The sequence below is a fragment of the Alosa pseudoharengus genome, unplaced genomic scaffold (assembly GCF_046254945.1).
Source record: "Alosa pseudoharengus isolate Yale_2024_CS ecotype anadromous, Long Island Sound unplaced genomic scaffold, YU_APseudo_1.1 YU_APseudo_1.1_scf_15, whole genome shotgun sequence".
NCBI classification, from domain to species: domain Eukaryota; kingdom Metazoa; phylum Chordata; class Actinopteri; order Clupeiformes; family Clupeidae; genus Alosa; species Alosa pseudoharengus.
In genome coordinates this window covers 36,015,713-36,038,681 of record NW_027468620.1, presented here as the reverse complement: position 1 = coordinate 36,038,681, position 22,969 = coordinate 36,015,713, and the positions used below count along the sequence as shown (strand labels likewise).

General features: G+C 46.0%; 1 protein-coding gene across 1 annotated transcript; it reads left to right on the top strand.

Annotated features, from left to right (window-relative positions):
• The first annotated feature begins 514 nt into the window (after window positions 1-514).
• On the top strand, window positions 515-18,181 carry pitx3 (paired-like homeodomain 3). The gene is made up of 4 exons (XM_076285168.1): window positions 515-618; window positions 8,219-8,345; window positions 11,523-11,728; window positions 17,587-18,181. The coding sequence occupies exons 2-4, from the start codon at window positions 8,237-8,239 to the stop codon at window positions 18,178-18,180; spliced, it is 909 nt and encodes a 302-aa protein (XP_076141283.1). The 5' UTR covers window positions 515-618; window positions 8,219-8,236; the 3' UTR covers window position 18,181.
• Window positions 18,182-22,969: the final 4,788 nt, after the last annotated feature.

Sequence of the window (22,969 nt, the reverse complement as noted above, 5' to 3'; positions counted from 1 at the left end):
CAAGGGAGCTCTGGTGAAATAGCATGAACTCTCAGTGCTGCCAGATATGTCCCTTTTCAAAGCCAATATGCAGAGATTTGAAGCACACATAGTGATTAGCTATTGCGTGAGGGGATGGCTCAATCCCAAGCTGAGGTGAGTCATTCATCTATAAGAAACTGTGTTCCAGCATATAGCAAGAGGAGTGATGAGTTGTTATTATGTGTGAGAATCCCCTTTGATTAGACTAGCACTGGATCATGATCAGCAGTGTAGGTATATTTCTGTTAAGATCAAATCATATCACACTATTTACAGAGGAACAGAGGAAGAGAGAGAGAGATAGAGAGAGAGGGGAGGGAGGGAGAGGGAGAGAGACGTGAAGTGGGCCGGCCTCTCCTCCGCGGACCTGTCTCTCAGGATATTTAGCATAAGTCAGTCCCACTCCGCGTGAGGACCACGCTCACACAGTGCACAACTGCCTTCATGTCAGACAACACTCGAGGAGGGAAACTGCCGTTTTTACGCTCACAGCCGCAGGAACTTTCTACATGACGACAGCGACTACCCCGGAGCATTACTAACGCCAGATAAACTCGCTTTTACCGCGGGATTACTGCCAGCAGAGCGGGATTTCATGTAAGTGAGATCTGTTGCGCGGTGCTCTCCATTGTCCAGTGTGTCCATTTGGGTGGTTCATGGGCAGTGGGTGGAAAGGAACTTTATTATATTTTCTGTGTCGTCCAGAGGTCTACTGAGCGTTAACCCGATGCCTCGAAGAGTGCGTAACGTAGGCTAGTCTTTCCCCTACTGCCGGCGAGCGAAGTCGGAAAGCCTTGCGCGCATCACTTATCCGTCACGAAAGGCCTGCGCTTCCAGTCCAATTCTCCGTCTCGAACTGGAGAGTCTGTTCGCCGCATTCGTGTAAGTGGAGATTCTTGAGCAATTGAAGGGAGATTAATAGCTTATCATCATGCCGAGGTTACTGAGTCGCTGCGACATTCGCTGTGTATTCCACAGTATTGGTGGCACCCGTGCAGGTAGGCTGCTTTTGCAGCACACTTGAAGCTTAACTTCGTAAAACAGTTTGTTCCAACCAGCTATGCTCATAGTTTTTTTCTGTCTGCTTGATGTTTGGAAACGTGCGCGGAAAGGTTATTTGAGCTAGGTTCCCAACTAGACTTTAAAGGGATTTGTAAGTGAGGTTTTTCTAAAAAGTAAAATTTCTACATACAAATATAAGCTTGTATGATTAAAGGATTGGTCAAACATCAAGTTCTGGATGTTTAAATGATGGTGCAGTAGAATACTGGGTAATGGTGGCGTTAAACACGGCACATAACAAGCTGCACGAGAGCTCCGAATATCATAGCTTTTAGTTTTAGCCAGCCAACATGTCTTCAAACAAAAAAGTTTTTGTTTTGTTCAAGTTTGATGTCTAACTAATCCTCATTGTTGGTCTGTAAACATTTGATACTCATGCAGTTCGAGAATATTTCAGAGGGCAAAAATATTTGTGGGATATATCCAAAATTGATAGGTGGCAGGTGTTCTCGAGCCGCAAGAGACCAACAAGAAAAAAAGAATTCTCTACCCCCCTCCTCCCCGCAGTCTCTCCCTCTCCCCCCTCTCTCTCCCTCTTTCTCTCTCTCTTTCTCTCCTTCTCTCTCATGGTTCTCAGGGGAAAAATACTCAATTATTTTAACCAAGAAATTAAGTTAAACACCATGTATGTTATTTATGTTATTTATTTACCAAGTCAATGAACACACATAAACGCATACAGCGCATTGTTACTTTAGCCTAATAGATTGAAATGATGCAGTCGTCATGTAAGCAGTGAAGCAGAGGTATATTTTGGAAATGTATGAAAATGTGTGTTTTGGTAACAGTTGATCATTTTGTAGTTGTGAAGTAGTAAAAGGATTAAGTTTTGTAGCCTAAATATGCATGGATATCTAGTATTCTGGTTACTTTTTAGCCTGTGGTTGCCAATGTTTTATTAGCCTATTAATTACAATGAAGGCAAAGCATATAGTTAGCGCTGCAATCCCTGCAAAATTATTGACATAAACTAAATAATGCACTAATTAAATATATATATATTTAACATTCACATTATTCCGCATTTATGTGTGTTGTTGCCTCCGTCAACAACACTCATAATAACACAGCTCTTCTCGCAAAATATAGCCTAATCTCTCCATGTCCTTGACATTTGAAAAAAATATTAGACTTTCAGGTTGCTAAAACTAATCTAGGCTATGTTGTAAAAAATATATATATTTTTGTAATACTAACTGGACAAAACAGTTGGGTGCAAACCGATTTGAAATGGGCTTATGTTTCTATTGTATAAGTAGGCCTAATATAAAACGTGTTAGTATGTCAAACTGAGTGCGTGAATTTAGCTGATGAATGAAAATACCACTGGCTACAGCATAACGGCAAAACTCTCACGTGTCCTTTCCCTGGTGATTTTGCTTCAGTCCATAATTGTGAATTCATCATTGTTGCTGCTGTTTTATTTGCCAACAGACTGTCAACAAATGTCACGTTTAAGTATATGGATAACTGCCACCCAAGACGCGGAGATGGGCATGCAGCTGAAATAGCCATGCGTAATGTTCAGACCTATGTATTTTTTAAAGTCATATATTTGTGTATTTGTTTGACTAGTAAAACGTTCGGGGAAAATAATGCCGGTGTATACATGTCTATTTTTAGCGAAATAAATGACAAGTCTAATAATTTAATCCATTTAGAAGCCCTGCACGCATTGTTTTTTATTGAAATTGGATGCTGACACAAAGACACATATAATGTCAGGATTTAATCCAAACCCAAAAGTATAAATTTTGATTTATCAAATGGACTTCCGCCTCGCAGGAAATTTGTCCATATTTTGTTTGTTTATTCCCAGAACAGACTAAATAAACCATCGCCTCCGAAAAGGAGATATTCCCACTGATGTTTAGAGCAAAAGACGTGCGCGCCCCCATCTGAAGTATTTTCTCTTTTTTTGCAGTTCACTGCGTAAACACCAATGAAGTTATTTAGAGGATAATATATGGCTAGAGAGAGAATGCTGGAGAACATAGGTTTGTGGAAGCGGCGTGCGTGGGGAAAATCGCTCAGTGACACACTCAGTCAAATGCAAATGGATGTTAGAAGGGGAGAAATTAACATCTACAAACATTGGACAGAAATTCCATCTGCCGCCTCTTCGAGAAGGCCCTTAATAAGTTCCCAGACAGCGAAGTGACACACATCTTAATCAAGCCCTAATCCCGAGAATTAATGCTCAGCGCGTTTATGAATAATTCCGTGGTTGATGCCCCAGCGCGCGGAAATGGAAGCAGTCTGCCCGCGTCGCCACCAGCAGATGGACTTGGCAATCTCCTGAAGAATGAAGGGATTTCTGTCTGCAGTTATCTTTTCTTTTATTAGATATATATATTTTAATGAGATCCATGTCCCTCTGCTTATGCAAAGAGCTTTCTCTCATGCAAGCCACTGACCTAAGTCGCCGTCAACACATTACGGCTGCTGTTGTCTTTGGGGTGGTTTAGAACACGTGTGTTGGTTATTTCATAGACATAGATAGCCCATTATAAAAGACTAGTTCTTACAGTGGACTGCACAATGGTGTTAACATGTTTGCCTTCCGGTCAGACTGACTCTTTATTATGATGCATATGCTGGTGTTTGTTTGAGATATATAGTCTGGCAATACATTATTGTCACTGCCGTCGATGTCACCCTTTTATGTGGCGAGTGTAAGCTAATTCTTTGTCATGTGACTTTTGTTTATGTTTATGTTTGATCTTAGCAGACGCTTTTGTCCAAAATGACTTAGCCTACTACAGCGGCAATAAACATTACACTAAAATTAACATCAACAAATGTAATAAAATTAATTCAAACGAACAGTTCATAGAATGGCCATATAAAAAGACTCGAAGGGCCCTAATTAGTTTGGCACGGTAGGCTATGCCCAATGCAATTAGGGTTAAAGGTTCGCATGTGCGCATCAAATCGCATGACGTGTGATGAGTGAAGTTGAAGAACAAAACAGTGGTTGACATTTTAAATTGCCGTTCTTCAAGGATTGCAAATAAATAATAATAATAATAATAATAATAATAATAATAATAATAATAACAATATTATTATTACTCGATTAGTATCGCCATTGTTATTAGTAGGCTATTATTGTGAGCTATTGTTCTAATGAACGTTGCTGTCATTACCTCAGTAGGCTAACCCAATATTATAACAGGCTAATTTTGCTTTTTTAAGTCTTTTAATGAAAATATTGTCCCTTTAAGATATTTTTAGATATTTTAGGCCAGAGGTTGGTCCCAATCTGACGTTTGTCTTAATTATATAGGAAAGACATTGGTGTATAGGCCTACTACCTCGTCTTATTTCCTTTGCCCTGAGCTTGCCTCAAACATTATTTTCGTCACTTGCTATATAGCACGCAAACCAAAGGTTTGTATAGCCTACTGTAGGTATTCCCAGGCTAATATAGCTGTAGGCCTATTTGGGAAATCAATAGCTGCTCAGGGTATTCAAGTAGCCTAGGCCAGCCCTGCTAAATTCCGTTAAAACAATTAGGCCTATGTTACAATCTAGCTATATTTATGATTCGAGTCCCCAATGCTGTTTCCTGTATTTTTAAATATTTTTAGAGGTTCCATTATATTAAAGTTTGTCTTTCGACTTGGAGTCGTTCTGCAATGCCAAAGTTCAGTCTGTCAATAGTTCTTGACGCAGGTTTAGAATGTGAAGAAGCAATGTAGCGCCCGTGGAGAGGGACGGGCGCGCGAGGGGAGGGGGCTGGGGCGGGAGCACGGGAAGGGGGTTGGTGGGGTACTCGCACCTTGTTGTATATGAAATAACTATCTTACGTCACTCACGGCCCGGCCAGAGGGAGTCCAGCCACTGGCCAACCTCGTTGACACGGCCACCATTCATCACTGTCACGGTGGAAATGTGCCCTTCATAGTCATATTTCTGAGCGAAATACGGCACTTCTCAGATGGTACTATCTACAAAAGACAGCTGTTCATATCAGACAAGTGACTTGGTGTTGGATGAGGCCGGGGAGTCGTGTTTGTCCGCAACTGTGACAGTAAAGATTGATGTAAATCCACAGGCGCATCAGGTGGGTCGGGAGCTATATTTCAATTGAACCGTTATGCTGATTGTGCTGCTTTTCCATTTTCTTCAGTTGAAACTTGTGCTGTGGAACATGTAACTTAAATGTCTTCCAACAGTCAGTTCAGTCAAACTGGTTGTAGGCTAAATGACACGACCGATCAGTGATGGAGAGTATAGGACTAATTTCAAATAAATAGCCTAAATATTTATTGGAAAATAATGTGAAGTAGATTACATTTGTGGGGCATCTGAATATAGTATCCCAAAGTTGACTTTTGTACGGGTCTGGAGTTCCAGAATTCCCCCTGAGAAACCTAACTTCAGAGACTGAATCCATGTTTCTGGCATCGATTATTGTCATTGTAGATTTGAGCAGGGCTGTGGGACGAATATGATTGACTTGACACCTATTGGAGCGCAAGTGGTCATTATTAGAAAGAACATCCATAAAAAATATGCAAGTAGACATACTTATATAGATGTTACTAACATCATGTTAGTCACAGATTTGTATTGAAGCGAATTTATTTTACAATGCAACACATTCTTGGTCTTGGTCAGTGACTATTCTACATCCAGACACTAACATAACTCTTTAGGCTCTATAAAGTTTGTATGAGGCTATTTGAAAATTGTGTTGAGGTATATATGTGCAAGAGCAAACTGTGATTAAGTGTACCAATTAAATACAAAATACTTGAATATTAGCTACTGATGTTATATTCTGGTATTTGGGTTATCTAATTTGTAGAAAGCAAACGTAGGGTTGCAAAAACGTATTTTGAAACTCCACAATGTTCACTGACATGTTTAATAGGCCTAGTCCACACAGCTCGTACATGGCACACTGATTAAATGTTGTGTGTTGATGTGCCTTGTAATCGGAGTGGAATTCTTTCAGTACAAGGACCACGTTAAACGCGAGTCTTGGCCAGATGAATTAAAATAAACGTATGAGCACTCATTTGGTTCATGCTGTCATATAGCTCATTTGGTCCATCATTCGACTTAAAAAATTGACAAAAATTGTTTTCGTTAATTTGGACTATGAGAATAACCATTTCCAGTTGGACTTTATCAAATGTTTGTCTACTGTAGGCCTACAACTACTGTAAAACAACTTATATTTATCATTGTCTTGTGCAGTAATAATTTACACGGGCACAGTAGTAGGCTAGTTCGTCTCCACTTGTCACTTTTAGGGGAGACAAAGATGTCTTTGATATGGAGATTTGTTATGGGGATATAGCTATTTTACGTCAACATATCACACGCTGTCTCTGGGGCTATACAGGAGGCCTTGTATTTCCATACTACTAGTAACCTACTACTGAAATGGCCAGCCAACTATGACCTGAGACGATATGTTGCTCACGCATGCATGTGACGTCTTAGTCAGGACTCAAAGTGCCATCGGAACCACGCTGATCAGCATAAAGTGAAGTAGTTGGCTACTAGAGAGCTTAGTACTAAGTTAGCGGGTAGCAGAGGGTCTAAACATGTTAGTCTGAGGAAAATATGGGATCAAAGCAGTGCCGTCCCATTCCCCGGCTCCAGGGTAGGATGACCCAGACGCATGTCTATTGTGTGTTCTTTAGGCAATTCCCCCTGCGGCCGAGTCTATTGACATGAGCACTGAACCAGGAAAGCGATTGGGTTCTGGTGTGTAAACACCCTAAATGTGCTTTAAAGGCTAAGCTAATGCTAACAAGCCATCAAAACCCTTCCCAGCATGCGAAGTGAGATGTCAAACGGGAGGAAGTTGACTTGACTGTGGGTTTTTTGTGGTGACCGAATCCTTTTTCTTAAAAAAAAAAATATATATAACTATGATTTTACAGTGTTGAATAAATTAAGCCATGCACGTTTATGTCTTGACAATCGCCAGTCTTACAGAAACATTTCCCTCGTAGGCAAACTTTGTTTGTAAAATAATCCATTACGCATAGGCTACACATGTAGTCTGCCTGCAGGAGACTATCCAGTATCACGTGTTAAATAATTTCAGTTTGTAAGCTGGACAATGATTCGCAAAAAAAGAGCATCAATTATAGTATACTTAGTGTAACCTGTTGCTCTTTGGGGTCGACTGGGTCAAAAATTCCCCATTTGAAGCGACGCAGTTATGAGGTTTGGCCCTGGAGAGGAAGGAACTCAGACAATCAAAAAGAACTGGAGAGGTCAACGTTATTACGGGGACACAGGTCAACTATAGTACATACCAGCGCACAAAGCCCGGGTTAAAGGCCACATAGTCCACGATATGTTCAGTTCTGAAACTTGGCTCGCCACTGGCTACAAGGAGAGTGAGGGAGAGAGAGAGGGAGAGGCCCACGCCGTGTTGTGAAAGCCTGCCACGACATCATAAATCGTGAAGGGCTTTGAGGGAGTGATCGTGGGGCCATATCTTTAAGGTGTTAACTGCGGTTGTATAAATAAACGAGCTGTTATTTTAGGCTCCATTACGCGTCAGCTTCTCTCACGAGGCTGCTATTTAAGTTCGAAGTGTCACCATATATTTTACCACCTTAACTATGCACGACTGCGAAGCGCGTCTTTCCACTTCAAAATTGTAGCGCATTGCCTAGCATTGCGCACAGTGGAGGTCCGTCGGTTTCGTCGATGCCGCTTTTTGCCATGCAGAACTGTCAAGCAGGTAGTGTGAAGGCAGGTTACGGATATTATGAGGACGTCAGGCTGGGGTAGTTAGCGTTTATGATAAGCTGGCATTGCACACGGGGTTCCCCACTTCTGACATTTGTAGCTACCAACGTTCACCTTCAAGCTGTATTAGTGATTAAATAATCGCTCATCATGTGAAGGCGGTCTTTAAGAAGTCCCCAGCGACATTATAACAGAGATGAACTCATGATGTCCATTTTGATATTCAAGCGACCGGTGTAGTTTACATCAAATCATTTCGGTGTTCCACACAAAACCAAAGGGCTGTAGTGCGCCCTGCATAAACCGGCGGTGGCTTTGTTGTTGCGTATAGTTATTATGGTCTGTTCGGGAGATGAACTCTGGGTATTGTGTGTTGCGCTGAAGTGTGTTTCATTAATCTTTACAGATCCTGGCAGTCGGGGTTATGGATTTTAACCTTCTGGCGGACAGCGAGGCCCGAAGCCCAGCACTGTCTCTCTCGGACTCCGGCACCCCACAGCATGACCCGGGCTGCAAGGGTCAAGACAACAGCGGTCAGTCCACATCAGTGACGATGACAGATAACATTCAACTACAATATATTATTATTATTATTATTATTATTATTATTATTATTATTATTATTATCGCTACATGCACGTGATGCGATCATGCTTTGAATCGGCCAAATCATGAAATTAAAGAGCTAAATTACATTTTATTTTCATAATATATGTAGAGTAATTATTAGAAATATATGATTAATAGACTTTAATTCCCATGAAAGATTAATGAGATGAAGCGTAATGCCCTCGCGCTAAAAACTGCAGAGGTCGACACATTATGTCCCATCTCTATTCGCTGCTGTGATTCGTTCACATAATAGCACAGAAACGTGCGGGCATATATTTCATGGGAAACATCACTGATTAATTATCCACGTTTGCCCTCTAACCAAATTAAAATGTGTATTACTGGCAGCTAGGATATTTAATGATTCAGCTGATGGCATTAAAGCGCTTCGTTTAAAATGGAAACTCTTGATGTTTTGTGTGTTCCTCTGTTTTAGAGAGTGGATTTTGTTAACACGGGGTATTTATAACTCACCACAAAAGTAAAAATATTTTAGTTTATATTTTCTTAGGTACAAGAGGAAACCGAAATAGGGGTGGTTTTGAAGCCTTAATGCCTCACGTTCGACAGCCAAATGTGTTCGTCCGCCTTAAGAACCGTCTATCTCTGTGACAAATGAGGCCGATGGGGAGGAAAAGGCAAACATTTATGAAGTTCGTGCGAACGAACAGACGTCGTGTCAGGCAGTCGGGCGGCAGCGTTCAGACCTCGTAAGTGTGACTAATGTAAACTTACTACAGACAGTAGAGGTAGGAGCGGCGCGGGGCTTAGGAGAACGCCAGAATGTGAACCGGGGATTACATATTACCGCCCGGGAATGATAACGAGCTACAGAGGCCAAATATTATGGGCTAATAAAATCGTGCTTTCCAAGGCACCAAGGACCATCTACGTTCTCTTTATTTACCTTTACTCCAACATCAGTGAACATGCTTTTGGAGCGGGACTCATTCATATAACATCAGGGAATGGAGGGCAAACGGGTCAATACATGGCGTGATTTTAGAATAGCTGACACTTGGAATAATGTGGACATCATCGCTTGACTTTAACTTCAAGAAATAATAATGATAATAATCAATTAATTAAATCTGACAAACCTTTGCCAGAGAACCCCAAAACCGGAGCTCGTATTACTGCCCGGAAAGCAGTTCTATGGTACGGGTTATTTATTTAAGGGGTATTTTCATAAAGCGAAACCTCACCGTAGGGACACGTGGGCCATATTCATAGGATATTAAACTGCTTGACCCGAAATAATAAATACTGATGACTCAGAATAAACATCAACTCCAATTGAGAAGTGGTTTCTTTGAGTGATCATCTATTTGTCTCATATCTTGGCTCATGTAGAGAGAACAACGCACGCAGCTCAAACTCGCAAGGGAAACGAGACCTTTATCTGTGGTAAGATATATATACGGAGGATACCGTGAACACCGTTTTGGTCTGCCACACCAACACGACAACACGAGCCTCGCACGCTGATACAGTTCAGATTTAATTACCCCACGGACAAGTGCTTGACTTGTAGCACTCGTAAATCCTTGGACATAACGAGACCTCGCGTGCTCTTGACACCCAGTTCAACAGAAACCGGACTGCGTGGCATCAAAGGGCTCCCTAAGAAATGCGGGCGCTGAGAATGCGCGCAGACCACACACACTGACTTCATATACACATACTTTTTAACCTAGAAAATTACTCTGTTAAGTAAATAGGCCTAAATAGTAAAAAGGCATACTTTTAATTGTTAAGACCAAATCTTTGTTAATATATGAATAATAAGAAATGAAACAGCATAATAAAATAAAGGACTCAACCAGTGGAATGGATATGTATATACATGCAATAGACCTAAATTGTAAATTAGATTGCTTTTTGTTTTACACATATGCCTTTAAATAATGACTCGTTGCAAATCTTGGGTTTATTATATATACTGTTAGTGTCTACCAAATACCATAAACAACAACATGTAAAAACTACCAAATACCATGAACATCAACATGTACAAACAACCAAATACCATGAACAACAACATATACAAATAGGCTACTGCATTTACTGAGGAAATAAGAATTCCCTCTGTAGTCAAAGCTATACCTTCCGATACCATGAGCTTCTACACAAAGTAAGTTAGTGAGAGGGAGATGTTTCGCCTGCTGTGCGTGTAGGCTGTTCAGCGTGTAGGTCAGCAGGTAGATGCTTCTCTGTGTTTGTTATGAACTCGTGTGAAGTTGATGGAAGTGGTGCTGGTTGAGTGGCCGCTGCGTTTGTCCGGCGGGCGCGAGGAGGGGGCGGAGGCGTGCGGGGGGGGGGGGGTGCTGGGGTGTTCCAGGCCTGGAGGCTGGACGGATGGGCTCCCTGAGAAGCTCGTCGTTTAGAGGCGCTCCCTGAGACGTAAGCCCTGGCCAAACAGCTCCAGACTCGCCCCGTGCGCGCCGGCTCCTGATCCACGGGGATTATCCTCCCGGCTAATTTCTCCCGCTCTGTGGGGTCTGCAATTTGCCAAACCAGGGAGGGAGGATCTCTGGCAGACATAACAAACGCCGGTCGGCAGAGGCCTGCTCCTCAGTCCAGCCTGCTGTGTATGCTACAGGGCCGGCAGGACGGCATTACGGATTATTTTTACCACTCACCTCCCAGGGTGAAGGACCTACTTTAGTCTACACACACAAACACACACACACACACACACACACACACACATGCACACACACACACACACGCATGCACACTCACACACACACACACACGCACATACTCACACACACACATACACACACACACACACACACACACACACACACACACACACACATACTCACACACACACACACACACACACACACAAAGACAACCTAAGACAGAGATAGTGATTTCATATTTCTATGTGCTGGACTAAAGGAGGTGAAGATGTTTTTGTTGTTGTTTTTAAACTAGTGGCACATTACGGCTGAATAGAGAGAACAGCACAACTTTAGTCAGAGGACACCAGTCACTCTTTCAACCTTTTTCTCTCTGTATCTCTGTTTCTAATTTTGTCATTCTTTCCTATTTCTCTCTCTCTCTCTCTCTCTCTCTCTCTCTCTCAGACACGGAGAAGTCGCACCAGAATCAGACGGACGAGTCCAACGCGGAGGACGGGTCACTGAAAAAGAAGCAGCGGCGCCAGCGGACCCACTTCACCAGCCAGCAGCTGCAGGAGCTGGAGGCCACGTTCCAACGTAACCGCTACCCGGACATGAGCACGCGCGAGGAGATCGCCGTGTGGACCAACCTCACCGAGGCCAGAGTGCGGGTGAGTGAGGGACCACTGGACAAGAGCAGCAGCACGGAGGCTGGGCCACACACATGGGCATTAAAGGAACACTGCGTAGTTCTGGGCATTAAAGGAACACTGCGTAGTTTGGTTGTCATGTTGATGCTCCACACATGGGCCTTAAAAGAACACTGTGTAGTTTGGTTGTCATGTTAATGCCACACTGACTTGCAATTATTTCTGACATGGCCACCGGAATGCCTGATATTGCACTGTGTAACGGTGTTGTGGCGGGTTTTTGCTGGTTTTAGACCAGTTGGGTACCCTCTTAGTGCTAAATTGGTACACAGTCGAAAACTGGCAAAAATGGGAATTCCTTCTTTGGGTTTCTTTAAAGCAACACAATGTAAGTTTCTCTGTGATGGGGGCACGACACATGGGCGTTAAAGCAACACAATGTCAGCTTTTATCATTTTCCACTGGTATGGTTTATGTAGCTAAGTACTTGGGAAAAGGATCAGAGATTCGGTTATGATGGTTCTGATTTTGATGGTTCTGATTTTGATGGCTCTGATTCGGTTTTGATGGTTCTAATGGTATGTGCTCCTGTGAGGGAGAATGGACGATAAAGAACTTATTGCAGACGGGCAGGGGGACACGCAAGGTCCTAAGGGTGGGGAGGGCATCAGTATTAGTGGCGTGGGTGATCTAGGAGGGCATCAGTATTAGTGGCGTGGGTGATCTAGGAAGGCATCAGTAGGTGTGGCGTGGGTGATCTGAGGGCTTCAGTAGGTGGCGTGGGTTATCTGAGGGCATCAGTATTAGTGGCATGGGTGATCTAGGAAGGCATCAGTAGGTGTAGGATGGGTGATCTAGGAGGGCATCAGTATTAGTGGCGTGGGTGATCTGAGGGCATCAGTAGGTGGCGTGGGTTATCTGAGGGCATCAGTATTAGTGGCGTGGGTGATCTAGGAGGGCATCAGTAGGTATGGCGTGGGTGATCTAGGAGGGCATCAGTATTAGTGGTGTGGGTGATCTAGGAGGGCATCAGTAGATGTAGGATGGGTGATCTAGGAGGGCATCAGTATTAGTGTCGTGGGTGATCTAGGAGGGCATCCGTGTTAGTGGTGTGGGTGATCTAGGAGGGCATCAGTAGGTGTAGGATGGGTGATCTAGGAGGGCATCAGTATTAGTGGTGTGGGTGATCTAGGAGGGCATCAGTAGGTGTAGGATGGGTGATCTAGGATGGCATCAGTGTTAGTGGCGTGGGTGATCTAGCAGGGCATCAGTGTTAGTGGCGTGGGTGATCTAGCAGGGCATCAGTATTCTCTAGTGTTCCGTTTACGCTGCCGTACTCTACTCTCTAGTGTTCCGTTTACGCTGTACGCTGCCGTACTCTCCTTCGCCCCCTCATCTCTCCTTTTCTCACTCATCTTCCTCCTCTTCTCCTCTATTCCTCCTTCTGTCTTCATTCCTCCACTTTTCCTCCCTCCCCCTTTCTTCTCTCTCATCTTCTCCTGTGGTCATCTTTCCCTCTCTCCTAACCTCTCCCCCTCTCTCCTCTCCTCCTCCCCTCCTCCTCTCTCCTCTCCCCCTCTCTCCTCTCTCCTTTCCTCTCTTCTCCCCCTCCTCTCTCCTCTCCCCCTCCTCCTCCCCTCCTCCTCTCTCCTCTCCTCACCCCCTCTCTCCTCTCCTCTCTCCTCCTCTCCTCTCCTCTCCCCTGTTCTCCAGCTGTTGTGTGCTAGCAGGAGTGTGTGCCTGTGTGTGCTAGCAGGAGTGTGTGCTTGTGTGTGCTAGCAGGAGTGTGTGCCTGTGTGTGCTGAGGCAGGAGTGTGTGCCTGTCTGTGCTAGCAGGAGTGTGTGCCTGTGTGTGCTAGCAGGCGTGTGTGCCTGTGTGTGCTAGCAGGAGTGTGTGCTTGTGTGTGCTGGCAGGAGTGTGTGCTTGTGTGTGCTGGCAGGAGTGTGTGCCTGTGTGTGCTAGCAGGAGTGTGTGCCTGTGTGTGCTAGCAGGAGTGTGTGCCTGTGTGTGCTAGCAGGAGTGTGTGCCTGTGTGTGCTAGCAGGAGTGTGTGCCTGTGTGTGCTGAGGCAGGAGAGCAGATAAGCGTTGCGTTTGGAGCTGCTGCATCTCAAGAGGATGATGCGTCATGTCACATGACAGCTTGCGGTGACACACATCTCTCTGGCCTACAGCTGGGAGTAGAACCCATCCGGAACCAGTTGGTTCTGACGCTGATCTGGCCCTGATCCGGCCCTGATCCGGCCTCCGTGTGTCCTGGCCTCAGCTGTCCGCTGCCTAAGCCCCATGTAAAGCAGCTGAAGCCCCTGGGCCGGATGACATCACGTGTTCCCAACTGTTGCACTCTCTCCTTCATGGGCTGTCAGCACAAGTGGGAGGCCTGGAGTGGAGTGGAGGGGATTTGGCCCAAAAAGCCAAGAGTGTGAAAATACGAATGTGCTGGCAGTGGCTCCCTCAGATAGCTCATGTCATGGTTGATCAGGGTGATGGAGGAGAGAGAGAGAGAGAGAGAGAGAGAGAGACGGCTTTCTGTGAGAAGAGAAGATGGCTCTGGGCTCATCTCCCCACTCTCTCTCTCCCCCACTCTCTCTCTTCACTCTCTGCCCTCTGCCCCCCATCTCTTCTCTCTCTCTCTCTCTCTCTCTCTCTCCTACTCTCTCTCTCTCTCTCTCTCTCCTACACTCTCTCTCTCCATCTCTCTCCTCTCTCTCTCTATCCCTCCATCTCTCTGTAGTAATGGGGCACCGTGTTGTTGACGTGGTTGGGAACACAGATCGTTGAGAGGGGAGGAGGGATTATGGCACATATACAAATGAAATGACCCCCCCCACACACACACACACACACACACACTCACACATATACAAATTAAATGCACACACACACCACACACACACACACACACACACACCACACACATGCACACACACACACAGCCCGGCCACACACACACACCACACACATGCACACACACACACAGCCCGGCCACACACACACACACACACACACACACACACACACACACACACACACACACACACCACACACATGCACACACACACACAGCCCAGCCACAACTAATGCACCAGGCAGTCAGGCCACACACACACACACACACACACACAACTAATGCACCAGGCAGTCCGGCCATACACACGCACACACACACACACATACACACAACTAATGCACCAGGCAGTCCGGCCATACACACACACACACACACGACTAATGCATCAGGCAGTCCGGCGGTGGTGTTAGAGTAAAGGTCACATAGTGCGCAGTCTTGGTTGTTATTTTGAAAGAACAACAGCTCGCTGGCCACTGGCCTTCCTGCCCTAATAGCTGAGCGTGCGGCCCTGTGAACTGCGCATGCTGGACGCTAATCCCCCGCCGGACCGCCCCGCTGGACGCCGATGCTGCCCGCATCGTCCGCATGGTCTGCATGCCTCTCTTCTGTCATGTTGATTTATGCAATTCAGAGAGAATGTGTCCCTAATGAAGTTCCAAATGTTAAATCATACGCCAAGCCACCACCACACCGCACTGGGCTGGGGTCACTTTTAAGTGCTGGCCAAGAGGGGACCACACAAAGAGACGCAGGAATTTCACTTTAACAAACCCCCCCCCCCCCCCCCGTCTAAAATTACCCACCATGCACCTGGCGTCTCATCAAGTGCCCATTCGCCGCCATGCTGGTGTGAAATACGAGGGCACCCAAGAACACACACAAGGAATTTGGGTCTACCTGTTGGGTTGCTCACATCTCCGTTAATACAAGAAAACTAGTGCAGAAAAAAGAAATGTGACCCAGAAAGTCCTAGAGAGCGTGGAGGCAGACCACACACACACACACACACACATCTAATGCACCAGGCTGCCTAGAGAGACGACTGAGCACGCTCATGTGCACAGTACCGTCCGAGTGTCCATGTGGGCCACAGGCGGGCCAGTGCGGGGGGGCAGTCGGAGTCAAACTCTGTTTCACTAAAAATCGCTCCGTTCTTTTCCATCGCAAAAGATCATGGCAAAACCAACCGTTAGGATGCACTTCTTCAATGCAGAAGTGGTCTTAAATGAACATGTTATATTTGATTGTAAAAGTTTTTAGTAAGAATTGTTTAATCAAAAGGAGACTGGCTAAAACCAAAATACACCAAAGTGTGTTTCAAAAGTCCTCAGGCTTTCATTTGGTTGAAACACACAAGAGGTGAAACACAGCCAGTGTGAATAATTATACTCACTAACTCAGTAGTGAGGTTTGCCAGTGTGAATAATTATACTCAGTAGTGAGGTTTGCCAGTGTGAATAATTATACTCAGTAGTGAGGTTTGCCAGTTTGCCAATTATACTTAGTAGTTCAATTCTGACATCCTCTACTTTTGTGAGACCTAGAGCAGAAATCACAGGATAAATAATAAAAAAAATGTGAGGTTGAATAAATATAATATTATATCAGGCATTTTTTAAATGGACTATATATGCAGTCTGGTGATTGCACATGTTGACTCAGTGATATTAGTAGAGATATTACCTGAAGATTCTTCTGTCTCTCAGTGGAGTGGGCAGCGAGATCAGAGAGTCTTCATGTGCCACTACAACTCCACTCATTTGGATAACCACAGAGTGTGTGTGTGTGTGTGTGTGTGTGTGTGTGTGTGTCCTGCAAAGTAAAGGGGGGAAAAAATCACCTTCAAATCTCATCCTAGCATTCAGTTGCCATTTGACATTCAAATGCTTCCGCGAAACAAAAACGGCACGAGATACAGGGGTGTGTGTGTGTGTGTGTGTGTGTTGGGCTACAGCCCTGAGGGTGTCTCTTCAACTGCAGTCTAGAAATCAGTGGAGCTTTACGCCAAACACACACTAGAAGTAGTGATTTCATCTTTGCATGTTCATAAACCGTCTGCTTGTTCATAAACCGTCTGCTTGTCAGTTTTGCATATTAAAGGTTATATAGTTGATAGTTTTTCTCTTTTTCTGATTCTACAATTTTTGTGAGCAATATTAAATATGAGATCTCTACTTTTAATTGTAATTGTGTGTGTCTTGATTTGAATATATAAAATATGATTTTCTACATTTCAGTTTAAAAGATTGAATAAAATACTTATTTTTGTCAGATCACCACATTTAATCGTCGTTAGGGAGATTAAAGGTGATAGCAAAGGTTCTTGTCCTGTAACACAATGGGTGCTGATGAAAAGAGGATATTTTTTCATTTACAAATCTGCTATTAAAGTTCTAAATTGTCTTCTGTTCTTTAAAAAATGGAATCTTTAAACCAATTAAAAGTGTTTGCTCTACCTTGCCATTTGTTACCCTAGGGTTTCATTTTAGTTTTAATAGTCAATTTCATTTTAGTTTATTGCACTGAAATAGTCAGTTTAAATTTGGATTATTTTGTTTTTAATAAGGTAAGGTGCGAGCAATCAATGATGGTGAAGTTCTTGTGAAAATCCCACTGAATAAATGTGTGATTTCAGCATGGGCCCACATTAGAAAAACAACTCCAGATGTATGCTTGCATCATTATGATACATACATTAACATCCTCCAGTTTCTGAGTGTGTAGCCTACATGTTAATATTTTCCTAAAGAAGTGTAAGAGTTGCTGATCTGAATGACACAAACTGATCTCACAGACCCTCTCTGGATGTGTAAGAGTTGCTGATGTGAATGACACACACTGATCTCACAGACCCTCCCTGTGCTTTTGACCGTTTGCCCATCACTCTATTGGACTGGCCTCTCCTCCGTCTCATGTCGTGGTCTCATCTCTCTCTCTCTCCCCCTCTCTCTCTCTCTCTCTCTCTCCCTCTCTCTCTCTCTCTCTCCCCCTCTCCCTCTCTCTCTCTCTCTGTCTGGTGTTCTGTCCAGGTGTGGTTCAAGAACCGGCGGGCCAAGTGGCGTAAGCGCGAGCGGAACCAGCAGGCGGAGCTGTGCAAGAACGGCTTCGGGGCGCAGTTCAACGGGCTCATGCAGCCGTACGAGGACGTCTACTCCGGCTACTCCTACAACAACTGGGCGGCCAAGGGCCTGGCGAGCAGCCCGCTGTCGGCCAAGAGCTTCCCCTTCTTCAACTCGATGAACGTGAGCCCCCTGTCCACCCAGCCCATGTTCTCACCTCCGCCCTCCTCGCTGCCCTCCATGAACATGGGCTCGGGCATGGTGCCCTCGGGAGTGGCCGGCGTGCCCGCCTCCAGCCTCAACAACCTGGGCAACCTCAACAACCTCAACGGGGGCGGGCTGAACTCGGCGGCGGTGGCGGTTTCCGCGGCGACGGGGTGCCCGTACGCGGCGGCCGCGGCGGCGTCGGCAGCCGGACCCTACATGTACAGAGACACCTGCAACTCCAGCCTGGCCAGCCTGCGGCTCAAGGCCAAGCAGCACGCCAACTTCGCCTACCCGGCCATGCAGAACCCCGTGTCCAACCTGAGCCCATGCCAATACGCCGTGGACCGCCCAGTATGAGGTCCCGCTAGTCACAACCCACCCCCCCCCCCCACCCCAACACACACACACACACACACTTACTCACACACACACACACACACACACACATCCCTCCTAATCAATTCAACCCCACAGTGTAGAAACCAATGAAGTCCATCTGAGTGACCCGACAGGAACAGGAACATGGACCGGACTGATGTGATCTGATCTGATCCGCAGAGCCTTCTCTGATTGGATGATGGCGCCGCAGAGCCTTCTCTGATTGGATGATGGTACCGGGTGGGAACACATGGCCACATAAGAACAGGACAATTCAGCCGACGCCTCTCCCTACAGGACCACACTGAAAAACATTACGGCCAAACAGTCCAGTCAGACAGGCCGCGGGAGAGTTGGTGCCGGATCGGTCCAGTTCGGTCCTCCCTCGCTGCTGTGGCCTAATGTATACGACTCCAGCCAATGGGAGTGAGAGGAGGGGGTGGAGCCTAAACGCATGCACTGCACAGATGGCAAACTCTTCAGCAGTCCAACTGAAAACTATTAGAAACAGACGGCCACTGAAGACCAGGCCACGCGGCAGAGCCCCCAGAGTGACCACACAGGCAGCAGTGGCCAGAGGGGATGTACATAATGAACTATTTGTTTTGTATGTGACGACAACAATAACGACAACAAACAATCACAACACAGCGACGAATAAAAGAGACCTTTCAATACGTAGTACTTTGAAGATGAGATGCGCATGTTCAAGAGCTGAGTCTGGAGCAGAGCACTCGGTCGACCTCCTCCAGGAAACTGAATCTTTGTTATGAATTCCATTCCCCTAGGCCAAAGGTCAAGGGTTAGGGGTCGCTGTCAGAAGGAAGACGAAACTTAGCTGCAAGTAGTGTCAGAGACAAGACAAATAACCAGCGAGAACGAGACCTCATCGGAGATGACATGTGTCTCAGCCAGAGCCGACTAGGGCATTTTTTGAGAGGAGAGCTGAAGTTTAAGAAAAAGCCATTGAATATATAGATTTGTGTGCTGTTTGAAAAAAGGGAGTCTATGATTGTAAAATAATGTATGTAAGAGTGCAGTTGTTATAAAAAAAAAAACAAGCTTTTTTTTCTGGTGTAGCCTGCTTCGTCTCATTAAAGAAAAAAATAAAAATGATTTGTTTTCTATGAATAACAAGTGTTCCTACAAAGCCCTTGTCAAAAAAGAAAAGCTCCTTCTCATTACTGCTTGTTTTTGCTCCTGAGGAGGGACAAAGACACGGAGCCCTTCCCCAGTATAGACATCATGTCCTCACAGTGTTCCACCGCCGCCATAGCAACTCCAGCTGTCATCCATGGCAACATTATGTAAGGACACAGAAGGTAAATGAGAAGATGAGAGAGTCTGAGAGAAAGAGAGAAGAGAGAGAGAGAGAGAGAAAAAAGGGAGTGGGTGGGTGGGGGAGAGAAATGGAAAGACGTAGAGTGAAATACAAAGTCAGAAAGATAGAGGGAGAGAGAGAGAGGGGGAGGGAGGGAGGGCCAGAGAGAGATATAGATGTTCCTGCTGCCTTGTTACTGATCTGTTTGACCTCCAGTGCTGCGCTGGCCTTCGGGGAACACATGGCGTTCTGTCCAGAGAGCGCTCTGGTAACACACGGGCATTCCTGGTGCCGTGCCACAGAAGGCGCTCAGGCGGGTGGCACCAGTGGGCGAGCGCGAGGGTGACCGTGCCAACATTACGTAAGCGTTCCCCAGGCATGCAGACTCAATCCTGACCAGAGGGGAATGCCTACCAGGCCTTCTCCCCCCCCCCCCCCACACACACACACACAGAGAGAGAGAGACACACACACACACACAGAGCTAGCCCTGGGCCCTGCTGGGCCCCGCCGTGCCAGACCGACCCAAAGTTGTGTGTTACCCCGTGTGTTTGAAGCTGATCTCGCGGCTCAGCGCGGGCACTTTAACGGCACTCCTGTCAACAGCCCCGCTCACTGGCCCGGGGGTAGAACGCCAGAGGCAGACAGCCTGGGCACTGAGTGCTCTGTTGCCCCCCTCCCTCACGTGGTGGGGGGTTGGTTGGGGGTGGGAAATGGAATCCTCCAGCGTTCCCTGACGTCACCAGGTGAAATCAGAAAGGTTAACCGACACGGCTCAAGTGAACGCGCTAGTGACAAAGCTCAGTCTCGCTCTTAAAATAGGCGCGCGCAGAACAAGCCGTTTCCGCCCTGGTGTTTACTACACATAAAAACATAAAGTAGAAAACGGCACTCTCAAGCACGACACTCTAGCAAGAGTTTATTTACTAGACACAGACGGCAGGACACCCATTTATAAAGGCCATCCATCTGGCACTCTTGGACATAAGTGTGTACGCCTGTTTTTGTCTGTGTATGTGTGTGTGTCTTTGTATGCTTTTGTCTCTCTCTGGGTGTGTGTGTGTGTGTGTGTGTGTGTTTGAAGGGGGATTCTTAAGTCTCGTGGCTGATAGGAGTTTTGAGGGAAAGTTAGGAGTTGCCTAATGGTGGTTTCTTGGTGGGTCTTGGAGGCGGCGATGAGTGGCCAGCCCTCTGGGAGAGCTACGGACTGCTAGTGTGTGTGAGCGCTGCTCGGCCTCTGACTCTCTCCGGCCGAATGAATCTGTGGCAGTGTGTGTGAAGAGTGCACGAGTGAGTGTATCTGTTTGTGAGTTGTGTACTTATGAATCTTATGAGCATGTCTGTGAGTGTAAGCTTGTGAGTCTATGAGTCTCTTCTTTGTATGAGAGAGAGAGTTTGTGTGTGTGTGTGTTTGTGCTTATGTGTGTGATCATTTGTGAGTGTATGTGTGTATGAGTGTGAAAGAGAGAATGTGTGTGTGGATGTGTGTGTGTCTGAGTGTGTAAGACAGCAAGAGAGTGTGTGTGTGTGTGTTTGTATATATGTGTGTGTGTGTGTGTGTGTGTGTGTGAGGCCACAGCCCTGTCTTAGTGAGGTTACCGGGGCACACTTGGATGCCCTTGCGCGGGCCGTCTGAATCAATAGCACAGTTACGGGCAAACCCCCCTGGTCCCTGATGTTTACCTCAGCCCGCTGCAGAATGGGCTCGCTTTCGCCAAGCGCGCTCCAGGATCAAGTCTTCCAAACAGCCACCGTGGTAACGACCACCTCTGAGAATTCCCTCCACCTGAAGGAGTCTGCGTTTGTTTGGCCCCCCAAACATCCCCAACCCCGAGCCTGACCGCGGCCCTACGCCATCAGTCAGAAACACCACTGAAGTGTGACGTCCCGACACCACACAACTCCTCTCAAACACAGCCAGAATCACCAAGCCACAGTTAAAGTAACACTGTTTTTATTAGTAGTAGGCTATGTAATGCTAACACTAAACAATAGCCACTTAATGCTAATTCTAAACAATAGCTAATGCTACTGCCTGTCAGCCATTGTGTCAACTAAAGCCCAAATTGATAACATGGTTTGTAGCCTACTTTTCTCTCCAGCGTTTGCTAATGTGCTGTGGTCATAGCAGACCAGGAAGTGAGGGGAGGTTCAGATTAACATTTAATGAGTCCAAAACGTCCTCCTGTTTGTTGTGACGTGACCCAGACTCCCTCAGGTGTGTGTGTGTGAGTGTGTGTGTGTGTGTGTGTGTGGGGGGGGGGGCTTTATGAGATAACAGCGGATACTCTTGAGGACAGGACGATGAGGGCTTGGTAGAACTTAAGCCGTCACTAAAGCCTCCTTGGGACTAATATCACTTAAATTATAGTCAACAACCGATTAGCATCAAGGCAGCAAGCAGCCGCTGTGCCTACCAGCAGCTATAAATATCCTGCCGTGCCCTCTGTCATGCAGTCGCCGCGGTAACACACTGATCTAATGTCAGCCGCGCTATGCTGGGGAAAGTGGGAGAATATAATCTTTCTTCTTCTTTCTTTGGTTTAAATGTCATCATTGTTATGTGAGGCAATTTAAAAATGGAACAGGGGGCTGTGGAGAGAGTGGACCAGACTGGACCTCACACTGGACCAGAGCTAACTCCGTACCAAAACAGGGCCACATCAGGGGCAAATCAGGGCCACATCAGGGGCACATCAGGGGCACATAAGGGGCAAATCAGGGGCAGATCAGGGGCAGATCAGGGGCACATAAGGGGCAGATCAGGGGCACATAAGGGGCAGATCAGGGGCAGATCAGGGGCACATAAGGGGCAGATCAGGGGCACATAAGGGGCAGATCAGGGGCAAATCAGGGGCAAATCAGGGCCACATCAGGGGCACATAAGGGGCAGATCAGGGGCACATAAGGGGCAGATCAGGGGCAGATGTGAGCCAGGTTTGAACCAGAGTGAGTGTGAGTTCTTCAGTCTGGGACACGCTGGTCAGGTTCTGCCAAGACGTGCTACCATGGCGACCATTGGAGAGCAAAGACATGAGCTGTGTGACTCGCCTCTTCCTCACCAGGCGACTCAGGAGGAGGACGGGGACGGCAAACGGATCCTTCAAAGTGAAAGTAATCATAACATAATGAAAAAGTTAATATCAAAAATGAGTCTGTTACATAACAGGGCAGGTGAGTGCGGTGAGTTTAATTTGAAGAGTCGGCTGCCGTGTCCTGTGTGAACTAATTTACTAATTGTACAGCCAGTGAAAGGGAGCGGCGCTTTAATTACTATTCATTACTTCATCTCAATCTGCAATTCAGTGAACCCGCGACTCGGGGAAAGAGAGCCTAAATTAAAACATGAAATGAAAATCTGATCGCTCTAAGAGAAGACCCTGTAGTAATTAGTCTCAAAAATATAAACAGAAGACTGACAGAAATGTCAGTTCCTTTTTATATGAT

What these genes read in the sequence shown, in the direction of transcription:
- pitx3 (XM_076285168.1), top strand. Translation starts at nt 8,237, where the DNA reads ATGGATTTTAACCTTCTGGCGGACAGCGAGGCCCGAAGCCCAGCACTG. An exon ending in CAAGGGTCAAGACAACAGCG is followed by an intron (nt 8,346 to 11,522) that starts GTCAGTCCACAT and finishes TCTCTCTCTCAG; the next exon opens with ACACGGAGAAGTCGCACCAG. An exon ending in TCACCGAGGCCAGAGTGCGG is followed by an intron (nt 11,729 to 17,586) that starts GTGAGTGAGGGA and finishes TGTTCTGTCCAG; the next exon opens with GTGTGGTTCAAGAACCGGCG.